At 42.7% G+C, this 20,422-nt stretch overlaps 1 protein-coding gene across 2 annotated transcripts in view; it reads left to right on the top strand.

Moving 5' to 3' along the window:
* Positions 1-17,657, top strand: part of ROS1 (ROS proto-oncogene 1, receptor tyrosine kinase) — a 103,244-nt gene extending 85,587 nt beyond the window's left edge. The window contains exons 40-44 of one of the 2 annotated variants that reach the window (XM_075924044.2): positions 568-665; positions 783-986; positions 2,691-2,825; positions 6,446-6,606; positions 15,082-17,657. In XM_075924044.2, the coding sequence (XP_075780159.2) occupies positions 568-665; positions 783-986; positions 2,691-2,825; positions 6,446-6,606; positions 15,082-15,239 (756 nt within the window). In that variant the 3' untranslated portion in view covers positions 15,240-17,657. Of the gene's footprint in view, positions 1-567; positions 666-782; positions 987-2,690; positions 2,826-6,445; positions 6,607-15,081 lie in introns of those variants that run through there. The other variant, XM_075924045.2, reaches the window with a different exon arrangement.
* Positions 17,658-20,422: the final 2,765 nt, after the last annotated feature.

Raw genomic sequence — 20,422 nt, 5'->3', positions numbered from 1 at the left:
GGGGGGGCTGGGGGAGGTAAGTGGAAGGAGGTGAGGGAGGAATGGGGTACAAGCTCCAATGGGGAGGACTGGGGTGGCTCTGCGGGCTCCTCAGGGTGGAAGCTCTCCTGAAGCCCCCCGATTGATCCCCCCCCAGATGGCAGCCTGCAGCAAGTGCAGCCGGGCTGATGGCCGAGTGCTGTGATGTGCCGAGTGTGGGCACTCAGGACACTCCAAGCCAGGACTGCTTTGCAAGCAGGGAACCCCTGAGAACTGTCTGTCCGGGGTGGGGGTCGGGTCCCTTTAAGCACAGCCCTCGGCTAGCCTGAGACAGCAGCTCCACGCTCTAAATCCTAATCTGATGCCCTGCCGGCACTGCTTCCGGCCATCCTTAACCTCGGTTCAGGGTCCACTCAATGTGGACATGCTAGTTTTTAGGTCTAGATGCACTAATTCGAATTATCTTAGTTCGAATTAACTAATTCGAATTAAGTTAGTTCGAATTAGTGCTGTAGTGTAGACATACCCTTAGAGATTTTGCACCTCTTTGCTATTTTGTCAGAACAAGACTACCTCTCTTTCTTCTAGTTCCAAGGTTCTTTGCTAAAAGTGGCTGACCTTCTGACTATATGTCTGGATATTTGCAAAGGTTGCGTCTATTTGGAGACAATGCACTTCATTCACAGGTATGGGGTTAATTGCCTTGTAGTTCTTATAGGTTGCTACCTACAGTTGTAGGAGCAAATAACTTTAACTGGCAAAAACTGTTACAATTCCATCACTGTTTATGATTTGTTCATTAGGGACCTGGCAGCTCGTAATTGCCTTGTGTCAGTGAAGGAATATACCAGTCTCTTCCGAATAGTGAAGATTGGGGATTTTGGACTTGCTAGAGATGTCTATAAAAACGATTATTACAGGAAAAGAGGAGAAGGGCTGCTTCCTGTGAGATGGATGGCACCTGAAAGTCTTATTGACGGTGTGTTTACTAACCGATCTGATGTATGGTAAGTTTCTGAGGGTACAAAGCAGTGGGAATAATAATAAATACTAAAGCAGGGAAAAGTCAGTGATAATGGTGTGTCATTATAGTGCTATATCTGGCCATTTACATACTGAGGCAAATAATGTCTGATTAGCTGATGTTTTCCTGAGTCAATAAAAGGCCTTGCCTTGTGGCAAATACCTACAAGTATATATTGCCTTATTCAAAGCCATGGAGTCTCACATCAGTCCAACTAGAAGTAACTAAGGTTACAGGACCAAAACAAATGTATATGGATGGCCACATAGTGTCTAGTACGTTTTAAGGTCAGCGAGCTGACCACTCCCATCATGCTCTTCCCACTCTACTTTCCTTTAGACCAAACAGCGCATCCTTCACACAGGCAAATATTTTTTATTTGGCATCATTTTCTCAATGAACTTAAGTTTTCAATGTACTTCATTAGACAGTCCTCCCATTGTGGATCGTAGCATCAGCACAAGTCAAAATTTTCAACAGTATTTCACTGCAGCCATTTAGTTCTCACTCTTTTTAGTTACATAAGGGAAAGACACAGTAATTCAGTCTAGGACCCATCCTGTAGGGGCTGCCTGCCTTCTGAGTGCCTTCAAGTGTAACTCCCATTGACACCACTAGAGGCTGCTTACATAAATATACAACTAGAAGATTTACCCAGCATTGCTTCAGGGCAGGGGGATGGGAGTCTGGGGGGGGGGGGGAAAGGGGGGAGGAGAGGTGCAGGAGTCAGGAGAGGGAATGGGTGGCTGGTGGCATTGCTCCTGGGGCCAGCCTGCGGGGAGGGTATGAGGGCTGTATTGCCTGGCCAGCAGGTCCCAGGGCAGGCTGTAAGAGGACCCACACTGGCTGGCAAGCAGCTGCTGCTCTGGGCCAGGACAGGGTGGCAGGGGCTGTGCTGACTGGCTGGCAGCTCTCCGTGACTCCCCTGGGCTATCAGTGGCATGCTTGCTTGCTGCTCCCCCTTTGGTCATTCTGGAATGTAACTGTCCATACTGTCACAGCCCTCCCTTTCTGTTTAATAAGAAACAATTGTATTCCATGCATTGTCCTGGCACAACCAACCTTGCTTTATGAGACGAGGAAGTGGCATACCAAATTTGGTGGCTCTAGCTTTTACTGTTTAGGAGGAATAGTCACAGAAGTAGCTGTGTTAGTCTGATCTTGGTAAAACAAAAAAAACAAAACAAAAAAAAAACGGTCATGTAGCACTTTAAAGACTAACAAGATAGTTTATTAGGTGATAAACTTTTGTGAGGCAGATCCACTTCTTCAGATCATATTCTGAAAGCAAACTGGCACGACCATTATATAACAGGGATACAATGAAAAAAGACAGGAGTTCTTGAACAGATAGACTCACAGATGGGCAGACAGACAGATGCACAAACTTTCTTAAATATATAGTTGACTGTATGTTACATGGTATCTGTACAAGTTGAGCGTGGTCCCAATGTGCCTGAAGGATAGGTGGCATAATATGTTAATTCCACTAGTTTTTCTAGCAGCTTTAGAGACTCGCTTTAGAATGTGCAAACTGATTCATATGAAATTAAAACTCCTTAACCCTGATTTTTCTAGTGGAACCTTGTTTGGAAGTTAGAGAAAATTAGGCTAACTGACAGTAGACATAATTATCTATTTTCAGCAGCCATGAATCTTATTAAAATTTTCCCTTTGCCTTCTTCAGGGCTTTTGGAGTCTTGGTTTGGGAAACGTTAACCTTGGGTCATCAGCCGTATCCAGGTTATTCCAACCTTGATGTTTTACATCATGTGCGATCAGGAGGGAGGCTGGAGTTGCCAAAAAATTGTCCTGATGATCTGTAAGTAAACTTTATTTGAATAGATTTATGAACATTAATAAGACACAGAGGGCCACCAATCCACCTTCCCACTACTTTGCACGGCGCCTTTTGCACGCTCAGTAGCTTTCCCCTGCAGAGTTCAGTGTGTTCTCTTTCTTTGTAGATAAAAAAGCTGCATTTACCTTACACACCCCAATAAACAGCATCTTTAGTGCTTCCTCCTTCCCCATGGGGCCCTGTATGTGCCCCACATTCCCCTGTGACCCTGTGAGCCCCCAGCAGCCCAGTGTGGCCTGCTCTGCCCTCTTAACCTGGCTCCAAGAAGGCTGCTGTGACTTTTCATTCGAGGAAAAAAATGCACCTGCCATCTGCCTTTGTGCTGTTGCTGTTACCCACCAGACCAGTCAGTCTCAGCCAGTTCAGGCTGTTTCGGTGCCACAGTGTCCTCTGGTGGGCACAAGGTGGAACTGCAGCATATTTTCTACAGATAAAAAAATCTGCCTCCCTCAGACAAGAATTCCACACATTCTGCAAATGCCACCAAAGGGGTGTGGGCACCACATGAGACAAGCAGCATGTGAGGAGTCTCTACAGGGGGCAGAACAGATCAGGAGTCTCTCTCTCTCAAGAACTTACAAGCAGTGTGGACAGCAAAATGGTGGCAGGAGGGCAGCAAAATAGCCCCAAATACCACAACTCACAACTGCTAAAATCCCCGGCAACTGACAGCTAAAAATAGCCCAGTTTGGCTAGAGAATTGCATACTTAGCAGCCTTAGCCCCAAGGCACATGCCTACTGTGCCTAATTGGAAATCCGGTCCTGTCCATCTGGCTAGCTACTCATCCAATAGCCCCCTTTGGGAGTGTGGAACTTTGGTTGTGGCTGAAACCTCAGCCCTACAATTAAATGGTGAGTATCTGCTGTTGTACATGCTGGAAGCCAGAGGTAACTTGGCCATTCTGCATTGGGATGAATCTTGTAGAAATACTGACAATACGTGAATTCAGTGATGATTTCAGAGAGTTCTTCTGTCCCTTAAATTCAATCATTCGAGTGTAGGGTTTTCTCTATCTATATTCTGTTGTCACTAGCAGAATATATCACATCCACGCACTTACACATATGATGTATGTAATGATAAGGATGGGTAATGGCCTCTGCAGCTGTTCACTTACATAGGCCTCAAGTTTGACTAGAAGCCTGTTCAATAGTTGTTAGAAATCATGATTATTTTAAGAAACTGTTGGTCCGTCTAGTTTCTAGTGTGCAACAATCACATTTGGCAATTTCAGAAAACAAGTCATAGATAGAATATGTATGAAGACTGGGCAACCCCCTCGCCCTAGAAATGCCACCCACAGTGAAAGTTGGGGCAAAGTGGGAAGAGGGCAATTTACTCTTCTGATTGTTCTGTAACTATTGTGTGGGTAAAAACTGCATTTTGTAGGGCTGTCTTAAGCACTAAATTCAAATACAGTTTTTAAACAAGGCTGATGTGCAGAGTAGCGCAGTATGCCTGTCACTTGAGGCAGATGGATCAAATCCATTACACCCTTTAAACTCACTGTGAAGGACTTGTATTCAAAGTTACAATGTCATCTAAGTGTCACAGCAGGGCATTTGGCACTCAGTCCAAAAATGGAAGGAGAGACCAGTCGACATTGAAGATCCCTGCTGGCATAAAAATCCCTCAAACATTTGCTTCTCTGAAGCAGCTTGGGGAGAGTTGGTGAGCCCTCCCTCTATGGCAGGGGTGTTACGGAGTAGCAGAATGAGTTTCATGGACTGTTGCTGGTTAGTATTTAGCAAACACATGGCATGAAATTCATCCGTAGTGGGAAGCTATTTGAAGCTCTATGTTGCCTTGATAAAAATTAAGTAGGCTTTCAAAAGGACCGAGGAAAATTTATTGTAGCGGAAGGAACTCTTCTGAGGCTCCACTCCCGTAAGTACCAATGTGAGGTAGTCCCCTGCAGAGAACCAGATATCTGGGGGCTGCACATGAGGTGATGGGGTTTGTTCATGTGTTGTAACTTGTAGGATCAGGGCCTAACACCAATAAGCTTACATTTTAAAACTAGGAGTCTGAATTAGTCCTTTGAGTCCTCTACCTTCTTTTATCTCATTGGCCAACCACTCAGCACCTGCACGTCGAGTCTGTCAGTAAAGTAAATTGCTTGTTGTTGCTTTGCTCAGTTATTAATGGCATGCCCAGATTCTTGGCATTCCTGCTTTCCTCTGTATGGTTTTGAACCTGCATTGGACACCAGCCATTAATCGTCTCCTCTGCATTTTCAGCTCGCTCACTGTCATTTTACAAAACAAACCGTCATCGATAGGAAGAGGGTTCAAAGGCCAGGCTACTTCAATTAAGAAGTGTTTAGGAATTTGTGGTAGGCTTTCACTGCAGTGGCAAGTAGAACTCACATGAAGCCTTAGGACATAAAAGGCCTTAAAGTGGCGGGAACTCTGTTAGTATTGAAGAGGATATGAATATCTTCCCCCCTCCCCGACCTGTTTTTCAAAACAGGAAGATAATAATCCACTTTCCCTGTAGGAGTAGTGTGGTAACGTCTGGCTGTGAGTTGGAACACAGAATCCTGTGATCTACAAGCACTTACGCTTCAGTAAATATTGACTTTATCTACGCTCTGCGCCCTGATGTAACAGTTGATGATCACCTGTTGGCATAGCTATAGTAGTGTGAATCTCTAAGTGAAGACAAAGGCAAACCAAGGTTTGAACAATTGAACTAAATCAGTGCATACCCCGAAAGGGTCTTGTCTACACACAGGTGTTCTGTACTAGCAAAGCTCCCCTTATAGATGAATTGAACATAAATGAGGCCATAGTTTCCACACCTAACTCCTCACTATTAGGAAAGTCCTGCTGCTGAGTTGGATGAAGAAACATTTTTAACTCTGTGTGTAACTAAGCAGTTGTGCTTGTAACATTGAGCAATACTGGGAATTCCTCCCCATTCAAAAGTTTGATTAAATAAAAACAGACAGAGATATTAACTACCTTGAGTAATTTTTCATCATCTGCAAATTTTGCCACTTCACTGTTTACCCCCTTTTCCAGCTCATTTATTAATATATTGAGCAGCAAAGGTCTCAGTACAGGTCTTTGGGGGAACCCCATTATGTACCTCTCTTCACTGTGAAAACTGGGCAATTATTCTACCCTTTGTTTCCTATCTTTTAACCAGTTACTGATCCATGAAAGAACTTCCTCTCACCCCATGATTCTTTACTTTGCTTATAAACCTTTGGTGAGGGACCTTGTCAAAGTCTTTCTGAAAGTCCCAGGCCACTATATTCACTGGACCTTGTTCACATATTTGTTCACACCATTAGAGAATTGTAACAGATTAGTGAGACATGATTTCCCTTTACAAAAAGCTATGTTAACTCTTCTGTGTGTCCATCAATGAACCTTATGACCTACAGCTAAGGTTGCACGTTAACAGAGTCATTTAAGTCAATGGAGAGAAGCCAGTTTACATCAGCTGAGAACCTGGCCCTCAAAGTTGTTGGTGGTGAGGATTTAATTATAGGCTCGCATATATTCATTATAATGGTGGCAATAATTACATTAGCATGAATTCTTTTACTACGTCTTTTATTTTTTCTAGCTGGGACTTAATGACAAGATGCTGGGCCCAAGAACCTCTCCACAGGCCAACATTCTGTTGTATTCAGGACCAGCTGCAAGAACTGAGTAACTCTCCTATGTTCTTCACTCCCCAGCTTGAGGAGAGCATGTCTAGTGGAGTCCTCAACCAAGCCTTTGAAGGTGAGTTTGAGCCAGTAAATTCAGGCAGAGCCAGTGTTAGGGGCAGGTGAGCTGGGCAGTCCGCCATTTTCAAGGGGCCACCGACAGAGCCCAATGGAAGCTGTTAGGGACACGTGGCAATTAAAGGGGCCGTGACCGCATTTTGGCCTTTTGCTTAAAAAATTTTGCCTAGCGGTCGCCAGGGACTGCCAATTGGTTAGGACCGGCCCTGCCTTCAAGCTCACTTGTTTCCCTTGAGAGCAGAGCACAGGATAATTTAAAACAGGCAGCATAGCAGTTCATCTTATTCTTCTGCTGTACATTCATTATCATGCCTTGGTTCCATATGATTTACAACTTAGCTTTTAGATAGTCACTTATCACTCTCTCTGTGAGTTGCATTCTGTGTAGGACTGAATGAAGCAGAATATGTTAATGCTCAACAAGCTGTAAAACAGCTATGTAGTTACAAAAAAAAGTTCCAGGTGTTTTAGACATGAAAAATATTTTGTTTAAATGGGCCAAAATTGGTACAAATTTGGGGTAATTCCATCAGTGTCAACTCCAGATTTCATCTAGTGTAAATGAGATCAGGTTCTGGCCCAACGACTTTGTCAGCCCTTTGCCAGAAAATGCTATCTCACATGAAACAGATGTCGAAGGTTATGAGCAGTGGGAGATCAGCATGTTCCAATTGTCTGAAAAAAAAATCTGGGATTCAGGAATTCATTGTAATAAAAGCGCAGACAGACCCTGATGCCTTTAGTGACATCTTTAACTCAATTTCCCCAGTATGAACTGGGGACAGTACTACTTATCTCCCTCACAGTGGGCTTATGGACATCAATCAGATGCTATATATAAACTGCAAAGATCACTGAAAGAAAGGGCGGAGTTTACTTATTATTTTGATTGTTACCACAGTCATAATGCACATGCGCAAGGGGGATTAAGGTTTCACAGGCTCTCCCATTGTAGATTAAATTTTCCAAAACAGTTCAATTCAGCCAGAGGCAGACATCCAGCATGGAAAATTTCAGCCCAAACAGTTAAAGTTTGGCAAAATTGCATGTAGCTAAAAACAGGGTCTTATTGAGAGAAATGCTGGGCAATCTTAGGAAGATGGGGTGCCACCAGTCTTGGCTATAGTATATGTTGAAATTAGTGGAAATGACTGCTCAGCATCTTTATAAAAGAGGCCACTAACATTTTCAGTCTGTTTGCATTACCTTTTGGGGGGAAATCTTTCACTGCGGTGCTATCCTCAGTATCTTGATGGATAGCAATGGGAGAAGTACAAGTGTATGCACAGCAGTGGTGGCAGCAAGCAGTTTTACTGGGTGATCTTTACCTATTCTGAGTAAGGTTAGATGCCCTGATGATAAAAATGCCAGTGCCCTGTGTACACACCCTCTCTTGCTACCTGCTGGCCAAGCCACACCTACGTTAGCCTAACTGGTAGAGATCTTAGAAAATCTAGTGTGACTTAGTCAGACCTTCAATAGCATGGAACTTACCTACCTCCCGGGGTGCTGGGAGAATCAGTGAGGTGAGAATTCTAGAGCATTTGGAAGATGTAAACTCCAAGTAAGGCTAAGTATTATTATGATTAGGCCCATCACTTCATTTCCCTCAACTCCTCTTGAGGACAGGGAGCATTTCTTGGCTGGAGATTTGTAACAGGAGTTTCATTGCACAAAAAGGCCAACGATCATGTAACATTTTTGGAAAACATGTTTCAGATAATCCATCATGGAACAGATCTTTGGATTACTTGGTCTGGCCTTGGTTTTACCAGCTCTAACATAAATGTGCTTCATTTAGTCACCGCTATATAGCATGTGTAAATTCAGGGTTATTCTTAATGAAAATCAATTGGATATGTTACAGCATTTCACGTTCATAGGCTGAGACGCTTCCTGCCCAAAACAGTTTACGAGAGAGTAATTAAAGAGTGCTCAGTTTAGCGTGGGATCCCAAATTGAATTGTCACCTCTCACTTAAATCAGCCTCACAGGTGAAGACAATATTTGGGTGAATGCTATTTCAGGGATTTACACTGCAGACGGATAACTTATGTTGGGCACGGAGGTCCACAAAAAATCAGGAGACCTCCATTGCACAGACAGGAGAACTTATCCTTGAAGCTAACTATTTCAAGCAGAGATGATGCCGGGGGGGGAGGGGGCGGGAAGTATTAGCGGTCACATGCCCCCCTAGATTTTAATTGCTGAAGCTGAATGCTCTCGTGCTGCCCCCCTTTCTTGCCTCCTGCCCTGACAGGAATTGGTCACTTCTGAGGGCAGGTGTATTTATACAACCAGGCATTTACAGAGCAACCCTCTGCATTTGCACACACAAGCTAGACTTTTAGTTTTGCTATTCCCAAACTGGTTCATTTGTGGGTGCAAACATGGTGCCTGCAAGTGCAGTTACAGACAGGTTTGCCCGTATCTCAGTCTGCTGGGTTGGATTCTTAGCAAAGCTGAGTGATTTGATCAGCTCCCTGCCTTTTAGACCTGGCAGGGCTCCTTTGTTGTTTATTTGTTTTGGACATTGTAACAAGTTCACAAATCCTTGCCAGAAACAAAACAATCATTACTGGAGTTGGCTTTTGCTTAAAGAGCCATGATACTGGAAAATGTCATCAGATCTATTTAATGTGGTTTTAACATGTTACACACTGAGCATTATTACAAGCTTTAGATCTTGTTGAGGGATTTTATTAAATAGAGTGAAATCTCTGTAGACACATTGAACAGACCAGGCTCATCTACCAAATGCTAATGTTAAAACACATTGGACAAGAGTGCTGGGCTTTTTTTTTTTTGCAAGTGAATGTACTTTGAGTATCGCATAGAAAGTAATCAAATATCCAAGTGCCTGTCCCCTGGACAGTACTACTTTTAATCAGTGCTCTACTCAGTGCCTGCTTCTTGCTCCAAGATGCATCGGGAAATCTCTAGTTGCTTAAAGTGCCAGTTTGAGCTTCTGCTAGTCTGTCACTTTTAGAAATGGCTCCTCCGGTCAGATAAGGCATACGCAGGGGTGAAAGGAACTTACATTTCTTACAGGTACTGTCTTATCACAACCCAGGGTCCCAGCCAACTCTTTAAAGAGCTCCCTGCTGGCTCTTGCTGCAGCTCTGCTAGTTCTTGCTGGAGCTGCATACTCCCTCCCCTTACTTTCACCTCTGGGCATATGGGTGGGGGTATTTGAAGAAGGCTGCAGTGCAACTATCCATGGTATATTATTTTATGGCTAAAGAGAGACTTCTGCCTTTAGAACTGGTAGAACTGATGTCACATTTTAAAAAAAGAAAAACAACACTCTGCAGGTTAGTTTATCTCATGAGTCCCTTCCCACCCACTCCTGAATTCTCATGTTGGTCAGAAGAATGACCTGATCTATTTAAACCTGGATTAGGGAGAGCAATGAGTGGATGACTAATAATTGTTTTCAACTCATGTACCTTGTTAAAACCAATCACACTTACCTGCTATTCTGCACATCTGCCTGCATTTCAGTAAATCGCTTGGACAAGCAGAAGTCTCTCTAAAGCAGGAGTGCTGATAAGCTACCTCACCTAAACTTGTATCTTGCCTTCGGTGCAGGCTTCTGATGTTCTGTTGTTCTCTGTTCCATTTAGTTCAGTTAGGCCAGATCTATACTATAGGGAAGATCGAATCAAGATATACAACTCCAGCTATGTTAATTACGTAACTGGGATCAATGTACCTTGATTTGAGTTTTCCTATCATCCCCACAGTGGGAGGCCAAATGCATCAGTCAGCTTCCCTGACTCCTTGCAGGAGCAGGAGTACTGGCTGCCCTCTGAGTTCACTTTAGTGACTCTTATCTAGACCTCCTAAATCCAACTCCAGAAGATTGATCGCAGCAGCATCAGTCTTCCATGGTGCATAGACATGGCCGTAGTGTCTGACCTAAAGCCAAATAGAGTCAATGATAGCCCATTGATTTCAGCAGGCTTTTATTTCAAGCTTTTCTGCTGTAGAGGTGGCTACAACTCTGCATGCAAAAACAAGGCAGCCACAGAATGGTCATTTCATCTATGTTTCTTTGACAATTACTGTCTCGTTTCAGAGAGAACAAATAATGGCTACTACACATTTGGGAAACAACAATCCCATCTTCCCTTAGGTTTTGGAAAAAAAATACAAGAAGTAATAATTATAACAAGTCATTATAAAGCAAGAGAAGAAATTGTTTTCTGCTTTTCATGTCTATGCAGTACCTAGCATAATGGGGCCTCAATCCTTGCTAGGAGTTCTTAGATGATCATACATTTTAGTCTAACAAACAAGTCTGCATCTATATCGGCTTTGAAGGTGACCTGCATTGTGTTCACTGAGAGTGCGTCTTGCATGCAGAGGTTTCTCTTGATACACCTCTCTTGGAAAAATGTACTTTACCTTTTTAAGTGTTACTTTTATTTTTTTTAAATACGAGCAAAAATGGGTGCTCAGCACAATTGTCCATTGACTAAGCAAAATTCTCACTTTTAGTGTCCTTAGGATGACAGAATAGCAAAGCTCAGTGACTCATCCTAAAAACATGTGAGATGATATGCTTGAGTAGACGGGAGACACAGATACATCTCCACTGATATATAATACACTGTGAAGTATTAGAGCAGATATATTTTAGTTCTGTTAATACTTCTTACTGAAATATAGTACCTGCAGCTCCAGGTAGTCCATTGGTATTAGCATGATCTGTAGGAAGGACTCCCTCATATTATTCTACATGTCTGAGACCAAGAAATCCAGGCTCTTACCCTTAATATTTCTTGAATAAAGACATGTAACAGAATACTTCTCAGGAATACACTCCACTTTCTACTCTCCCAGAAGCATCTCTTACAATGCATGAATAGTTTGGTGTGCATAGTGATGGTGGATGAGGCAAGTTATCTTGAATAATTTATTAAAAGAAAATAAGATAGTAACTTTCAGTTGGGGGAAACGGTGCTGTTCATCATATAAAATCTGTACGACATCAGGCAGACTTGTGTTGCAGCTTTATTACAAATACATTAACATCTAGGGCTAGCTACTTAGCTGGTGTTAATTGATGTAGTTCCACTGACTTTGCCAGAGCGGCACTGTTTTGTACCAGCTCAGCATCTAGCTCTTAAAAATATTGTAAATGAAAAAAGTAACATTTCTAGGCCAGCTTTAAATATGTTCTGTTTGCTCTGTCATCACTAATTGCCTCTTCTACTGATTGATTTTTTTTTATAATTTGTCACCTGCGAAAATAAAGTATATGAAAATTGTCTTTAAATAAAACTATGCTGAAAGTACATTGAAGATATGTGTATACTCTTTCTAACAATTTGCACCTTTCCACACAAGATCGTAGAACATGTATTAACATGAACTAATTGAACACTCCACAAGGTAGTTAGGGACTGTGCCACTCCTGGGGTTGAATGTAGTAGCTATGTAACAGCACTGAACAGCACTACTTATCAATTTAGAACAGAAGGTAACTGAAGAATAGTGCAGAAATTTGGCAATGGAAAGTGCAGGGTGGATAAGGAGAGGTCCAGTGTAATTAATTCAGCTGCAGTCTGACCTCATTGTGTTTAACAACATTTCTCTTGGCAAAAAGTGCTAGAGGAGTAAGCACCCACAGGTGAATCACCCACACCTTTGCATAGAGCATTTAGACATTGCTTGGAGGAATTTGAAGATATCACAAAGCATGATTAATGGCTTTATCTACTCCCGTATAACCTAGCCTGGATACAAGTCAATCGTTTAATGTTAGCAATGTTGAAAGTGACACACAAATCTGATGTGCCCTGGGTATAAACCAGCCCCCACCCAAGTGTTCCTCCTTATGTTCGCCTCAGAACCTAGCCGTTTTCTCTTCCCTCCCAAGGCTTATCCAAACTCAGTCAGCTCAGATGCTGGTCTATGGGTTTTCTGGCCCTTCTTCCTGCTTCAGTTGCTCACAGATTTTTTTTTCTAGATTCCTGAGGCTTTCCCAACCAGCCATAGCTTTTTTGTAGTTGTTCTTATATGTGTCCTCTGCTGGTCTGTGGATGCTATAATGATCCGGGTTAGCTTTTCTTGCCTTACTAAGCTGAGCTATGCAAAAGGTGGCCACTGTAGTAAAAAACTTGACATGTTAGCATATATTTCTTAACTTGTACATTAGTGTACAAGATGCAGAGTTGTCACTGGTCTCTTCATATGGAATGGAATGCCAGCAGAGGCAAATGGAAAGAGTGTACACATTCAGCTTTAGAGGGTAAACATGGCAAAGCATTGGTGACTTTCTAACTGGCTGCTGTCATGTCATAAAGGTAAGGAATACAGTATTGAACAGGGTTGTGTTGTTTCTCTGGCTTTGTACACTATATTGAATGCTTCTGCAAAATCGTCCTTCTTCTTATTTTGCCTTCAAAGCTCAAAGATTAAAAACAGGGCGAAAAGTTAGTTGCAAGATGTCTTTTTCTTTAATGGGAGTTACAGTGGCATGAAAAATAATATTTAGTATTAATGATATTCTGAGATCCTTCAGAGCTGATGGGGAAAGAATTAGTAATGTATCCATATATCTGGTAAAAATATCGCAATGACTTCATGCTCACATTTGTGTAACCATCACCTCATCAGTTCCAGATACTTATACAGGAAACAAATCTGAATGCTCCTTTAGTGTTCTATACTTAGGCTGGTCAGCCGGCATATGTCTGGTCCATAAATACCCGGTTTTACTTGGAAGTCCTTATTTTAATGTTTCCCTCTTAAGAGTGTGCTGAGAATACTCCCTCAGTGTGTGTCCAACGAGCTTATTCAAAGGCAGCTTGCCCCTGACAGTCTCCATTAGATGCTCTATTAAGCACAAAAAAAAAAAAAAAAAAAAATAAGTCTGAACTGACAAAGGAATTATCAAATGATTGTTCTTGGCTGTCGGTCATCATAGGATGGGAACATAGCTTGATCTGTCTCCCAACTTCCCTCTTCCAAATAGGGTTCTTAAATTAAACTTCTTTTTTCCTGATAATCTTTCTGAATTGACTGTATTAATGTGGACCCAATTAACTTCTGAGTTCTTCATTGCACAGAGAAGGAGGGGGAAAATGTGGATGAATCAACATAATAAATTAAATATCATCAGTTAATAGAATAGTTGACTAGCCGCATGAATTCTTAGTGGTTAATTGACTATTCTATAGTCTTCGGGGGCGGGGCCAGCAGCCAGTGCAATCTGGCCCCACTCTTGGGGAGCCCCCTGATACCTCTCACTGCTGTATCAGAGGCAGCAGCGTGGGGTGCCAGGCAAGAGCCAGTTCACTACAGAAGCCAGTTTAAAAGCCAGCTCCTGTCACGGACTGGCTGCCTGCCACCCTGCGCTGTTGACTGTGATACAGAAGCAGCAGCATGGGGTGGCAGCAACCCCTGTCCACGGGGAGGGGTCTGAGCTCCCCACGGACAGAGGCTGCTGTGGGACTATGGGAGGCTGCCATGAAGCAGCCTCTGCCTTCGGTGGGCCCAGGTTTGCCGTGGACAGAGGCTGCTCTGAGGCAATCTCCCCTAACCCCCCTGAGCTGCTGCCTCTGTGGGGCAAGGGCAGGTGGCTCTGCAGAGCTGGTGCTGGTGGGAACCGGCTTTTATGCTGGCTCCTCCCAGCACCGGCTCCTGCTTCCTCCCCTTGATGCCTCTGATATAGAGGCAGCAAGGAGGGGAATGCGAGTAGTCGACTAGATTAACTGATAAGCCAGGTTTGTTCACATCCCTACCTCTGGGTAGAACAGCACAATGCTTGTGGTTCCTAGTGTTGATGAACCTGGATGTCACACACTTCATATTCATGTAGATGACTCTGGGTGTCATATGTTTCATTCTCCAGTCATGAAATAAAAGTAAGTAGGGATCTAATTAAAAAGGTATATGTTACACAGAATACCAACAATAACTCAAGCTTTTTAGTTATTCTGTTATTTTTTGGGTTTTAAAAGATATGTCCATCACCAGTTCTGGGCATATCTGCAAGTATAAGCAATACAAAATTAGAATACTGTAATTTAAAGGAGTCAGAAATGAACAAAACCTGTTAGGTTTTAAGTCTCTGACACTAGAAGCACAGCAGAGAATGCATCAATCTATACTTTACCCAGTCTTTAGCCAGTAGGCAAGAATGTGTTTAGATGGTGGGACAATTTTACAATGGTTAGAAGTTGCTTCCAAAAAGTTACAAACATTCTTGCAATATGCACACAGTCTTTCCTAGCAGGAAAAGCAAATAACTTATTTATAACTGTATTACTGTCCTTTTCGTTATGAGTGGTGATGAATTTTCTGATTCAGGATATAATACAGGCATGCTGGAGTAGAGAATAAATGCAAGCTGTCACGCCTTCTGGGGTTGCTAGATTTCCTTTTTCTACCTGATGCTTGACACTCTTTGTCTTCTAATGTTGCATTTGAATTGGTCGTAAAAAAGCAGCCTTTCTTTCAGATGCAGATGGTGATGCCCCATCTACTGGTTCACAAAGTACTATTTCAGCGACTTTAATGGAATCCAGGAACGTGGAAGGCTTAAATTATTTGGTACTAGCCACAGAAAGCAGCCAAGATCAAGAAAACAGAGATTCAAACGAGCTGAATGAAATCTGATTCCTTCAGTCTGAGGAAAGAAGAGAAGGCACCACGTGCAGATGAAGAAATAAGCAAAGGAAAATATCCTGCACTCTGCCATACTTTCAGCGATCCTGAAGGTGTGAACTATGCCTCTGATCATGACAAATGATCCGATAGGGTTATTTTCAGGTTAAGCACCTAGCAAGCATGTGCCTGATGTCAAAATTAGAGATGTCCTTTGAGGTTTTATTTAAAAAGTGTAACGACTGAAAATACTGGAAAATATTGTGAAGATAGATCAGAATAGTAACCCAAGGACCTAGGAGTTCTTTGAGAATTACTGAATTTTATGACCATGTGGGTATTTCATATGAGCTAGGTTAATTGGACATGTCATCAGATAAGAAGTGATTTTACTGTGGCATTAATTAACTTCAACTCTCAATCTAAAATGTTGCGTTTTTACTAGAAGATGAAGTTTTAGCATATATCCAATCATGCTCAAAAGAGAGCAATGATATGCTCTTACATATAATTCAGGGTGACATACATGTGGCTTGTGTGCCACCGTATTACAGTTCAGGTGTGGCTCTTGCAGTCCCCTCAAGCTCTCCTATTTTCTGCCTACCAGACTGGAGAGGAGGTGAGCTAGAGGCTTCTACCTGGCCGTGGGATGGTGGGGCTATGGAGTTCTCCCCAGCAGGAAGGGGGAAGCCCATTGACTGCATCACTGTGCTCCGGGCTTCAGTCCTGCAGGCGATGCCTTCTGTGGCTTGAAGCTTCAGCAAGAGCAGAGCTGAAGCCCCACCACCATGTCACCCATTGGAAGTCCTGAGCCCTAGCAGGTGTGCCCAGCTCTTCTCAAGTTTATCGTATGCAATTCAGAGGGTCAGTAAGTTTGGCCACCCCGATAGACTTATAAAGCTGGTTCTCACTGGCTTATGTCAACAACGTCACCTGACATTTGGCCCACGTTTAGATTTTTGTAAAAACAAACTTTTGCAAAAGCTTAAGAAAAATGGCAGTGTTTTTATTACTTTAATTTTCTGAAATTCCATTTGAAATAGCTGTAACTGGAAGTCAGCCCACAGATTGTGCCTCATTTATTTTACTTCTTAATTTAATATTTTATTTCTTAATTTAAACCCATTAAGTTGTGCACTAGTTTATCTGTGGATCTGTCTGATCCTATTTTTTATTACTTTTGTCTTCTCTCCTCCTTTTTTTGTCATAATTATTGTCTTGTTTCATTAGGTTGTAACCTTTTCAGGGCAGTGGCTTACAATGTTTTATACTGTGGATAGCACCAATGGGGCTATACAGGGCATGGGATGATTCAGGAGTATGACACATCCAGTTAACAGATCCTGCTGCAAGAACTTAGATTAGCAGACGTCTCTACTTTTGAAATTAAATCAAACTGCTTGACAAGTTTTCCAAATGGAATGTACTGAATAAAAAACATGGATAGTCAGTTGGAACCATGATTATAATTGAATAAGTTACAGTTATTAAATAGCAACTCTTGCATTATTTATCAATTGGTTATTACAATAGACTGTTTTCATGCCAATATATTGTAATAAAGGATGTAGGAAAGAAAGAAATAACATATGGTACGTGGGCAGAGTTGTTTGGAAACAAAAGGCCTGATCCTCAGCTAGCATGTACCTCCAAAAAGTCTGGCTCAGAATGTTTGTTAAATGAGTGGAACAAGGTGATAACATTCTGGCCTTCTAAGAGATTATGACAAAATAAAATCAGAAATGCTATTTTTTAAAGCACCTATCGAAGCCTCTATAAAATGTTGTTAAGAGTCGGTGATTACAGCTAACCTTGAAAGCCTGGCCCAGTGGTGCTGACAAAAAGCTGTAAAACTTGTAGCACTTTCCCCCTCCAGATCACAGTCTCTGGATTAGAAGAGTGTATACATTTGCTTCCTCTTAATATGTCATCCAAAGAGCATTCTATATGCATTGCTACCCTTTGGATAACCCTGCAATAATAAGTAATAGAGTCCTTATATTAGGATTCCAAAGTGAAGACAGTGAGTCCACCACCAGTCCTGCCAATGCATGTGAGTAACTTAATACCCAGGAATAGCCGCCTTTCAGTCAAGAGCATTACTCAAATGCAGCAAGGATCTGCCTGAGCCAAAGGTCATTGAAATTGATGGAAAAGAGCTCCCCTTGACTTTTGCAGGTTTTGTGTCAGGCCCAAAGTTCTTCGCAAATGTGATGTTTGGAAGGCTTAACCCTGCCAGTAAGGCTGGACTGTGCCAGTGGTACCACTGCACAGAGCATAAGCATGGTGTGGTGACCCTGTCACTGAGGATCTGGAGAGCTATGCACACTTGATCACCACACAACATGTTCTGCAGGGGTACGTCTAAACTACATGGCTCCGTCGACGGAGCCATGTAGATTTGTTTGTTCGGCAAAGGGAAATGAAGCCGCGATTTAAATAATCGCAGCTTCATTTAAATTTAAATGGCTGCCCGGCTCTCCTGATCAGCTGTTTGTCAGCAGATTGGGGCAGTCTGGACGCTCCCCTGCCGACATGAAAGCCCTTTATCGACCTCCTCAGTAAACCTCATCCTACGAGGCATAATGGGGAGGTCGATAAAGGGCTTTCAGGTCGGCGCGGGAGTGTCCAGACTAGCGCGCTGAGCCGACCAACAGCTGATTAGCTGTTGGTCGGCTCAGTGCGGCAGCCATTTAAATTTAAATGAAGCCGCGATTATTTAAATCACGGCTTCATTTCCCTTTGCCGATCAGCCTAATCTACATGGCTCCATTAATGGAGCCATGTAGTTTAGACACACTCCAGGAGTGTGCAAGGGCAGAAGGGGTAGAGTTGGGACATGGAACCACAGCCCCTGCAGACTCTGTGATCTAGGAGGGAGCAGCTACTTCTGGAAGACACTCCTCACCCACCATTCAAAATCACATTCCTTTGTGCTTACTGGTTGGCAGTGCAGGGGCCAACCATGCAGGGAACTGCAGGAGACCAGCAGTCACACTACAAATATTATGACCCCAAGCCCAGGCAGCTCTGCAGAAACATGTCTGGAGGTTGGCCACCCCATGACGTGTCTGTCTCGGCCTGATGGAGAGGTAGCTGCGGACACAGCCCTCCTTGCTGCACTGTTTCAAAGCCATATGCACAATGGGGCCTTGTCTGAAGCTGTATGGGTGAATCATTGGCTGTCTTTGGATTGCATGCTGCTCTGTTGGCTCCTTAGCCCACTCCCACAGTGGTCCACTTGTTTGGTGATACCCTAAGACCCATGCAATGACAGCATTAATCCCCTAACAAGCCCAGGATTGCATGTCAAGAAGTTATGAATACTACACCTGGCTCTGCCACAGATTTGCTGTCTTGACTTACGCAAGTCACTTCACTTTTCTTTCCCTCGCTTTCCCCCTTTGTAAAATGAGAATAATAACACTGAGCTATTTCACAGAGATGTTAAGAGGTTTTATTCCTTGATATTTATACAAGGTTGTGAACACGTGAAGTGTGACAGAAATATAAAGTGTTAGGAGTGATATGGGGCACATTTTCAGTAGAGTCAAGCAAACGTTCCGAGAAGAGGTGAAGAAGAATGGCTTTTCTTTGATAGACGTTTGAAAGAAAGCCACCAGTCCATGGCTCTGCATATCCTAGCTGACAAAAATGCCTCCTCAGTGCAGTTTTCACCAACATTATAGTTTACTGCTTCGAGTCTTGCTAATGTCTGTTGGGACTGAAGCCAAGTCTAGCTAATGTCTGTTTACTGCTGTATGGCCAGTCAGTGGCCTAAACAAATTAAATTAGTGATTCAATCCTGTTCTTACAGCATAGCTACCCATGTTACAAAGAAACTATAGATAGATGGCATTGGTGACAATCCTGAAAGGGGCAGAGAGAATAATTTACCTTCTTAGCTTTAGAATCACACTCCTGGCTTGTTATCTGGGTGCCAAGGAAGCTGCTACTGCTTGTGCTGTACTTGTCTCTGAACTGTACCATGTTCAGCTGTGACACAGTAACATAAAAATGTAGCAGAAACCTTGACCCTACATTTCTTGGTGCTTGAGGCTGGGAGTCAAGCCTTCAATGCAAGTTAAAGAGTGCTAATGAGCTTTTAAGCAAATGAAGATATTTGTCAAGGAGGAAAAAAAAGTCCTTTATGGCACAGATGAGATGCTTGTGAGAGAGGAACTAGAATAGCCATTGTGTGCATGCTGTAGAGGTACAAGAAGTTCAGTCTTCAAACACAAATCACTGTTTATCTTGACCTCCTCTGTTTAAGGACTTCAGAGTGCTTGGCATAACAAGTAATAAACATAATGTAGTAGAAATTATATTGTCATTCCCACTTTCTTTGACTTTCCATATATGGACTGTTTTCTATACTAGATGGCTTTATGGACTAAGGACCAGATTCCTAATGGTATGCGGCACCTCATTCCCATTCATTTCCATGAGAGTTACACATTTAAACAGCTTTAAAAATCTGGCCTTAAATACCTGCGTTTTTAAAATCCTAATAAAAAAGGTCTTGAAATGAAAGGATTACAAAAGAGTATCCGTAGCATAGGGCTTGCTGCTGCAAGGTGCTGAGCACTGTGGCCTGATCCAGCAATTAGTAGGAGGCCTTATGGGATGAAGGTTAAGCACAGAACCACAGAAATGAAGGGCTGGAAGGGACCTTGAAAAGTCATCAAGCATCATCCTGGTGTTGTGGTAGGACCAAATAAACAGGGCTCGCCGAATTGCGGCGAGCCTCACTCGCCAGCCACGCTGTCTGGCGATCTGTGCATGTGCAGATCGTTCTGTGCATGTGCAGATTGCCCGAACCTGCCATGAGCGAGTAGATTGTATTATTTGTCGACCCCTGCAAATAAACCTAGACCATCCCTGACAGGTGTTTGTCCAACCTGTTCTTTAAAATCTCCAGGTATATGGCTTCCACAACCCCCTTGGAAGCCTATTCCAGAGTATAACCACTCTTAGGGCATGTCTATACTGGTGTCCACACTACCAAGCTTGTTATTTTGAAATAATAACTCCTGCTTGTGAAGAGGAATAGGCTTATTTCGAAATAGTTATTTTGGGAGTTATTTCAAAATAACCTGGTAGTGTAGTCATAGCCTTAAGAGTTGAAAAGATTTTCCAAATACCTAATATAAATCAGTTCTCCTAAACTTCCATGTCCCTTAGGCTATGTCTAC

The sequence above is a fragment of the Pelodiscus sinensis genome, chromosome 3, assembly GCF_052426305.1.
Source record: "Pelodiscus sinensis isolate ZL-2025 chromosome 3, ASM5242630v1, whole genome shotgun sequence".
Classification (NCBI taxonomy): domain Eukaryota; kingdom Metazoa; phylum Chordata; order Testudines; family Trionychidae; genus Pelodiscus; species Pelodiscus sinensis.
The sequence above is the reverse complement of the archived record's forward strand: the minus strand, read 5'-3'. Positions and strand labels throughout refer to the sequence as shown.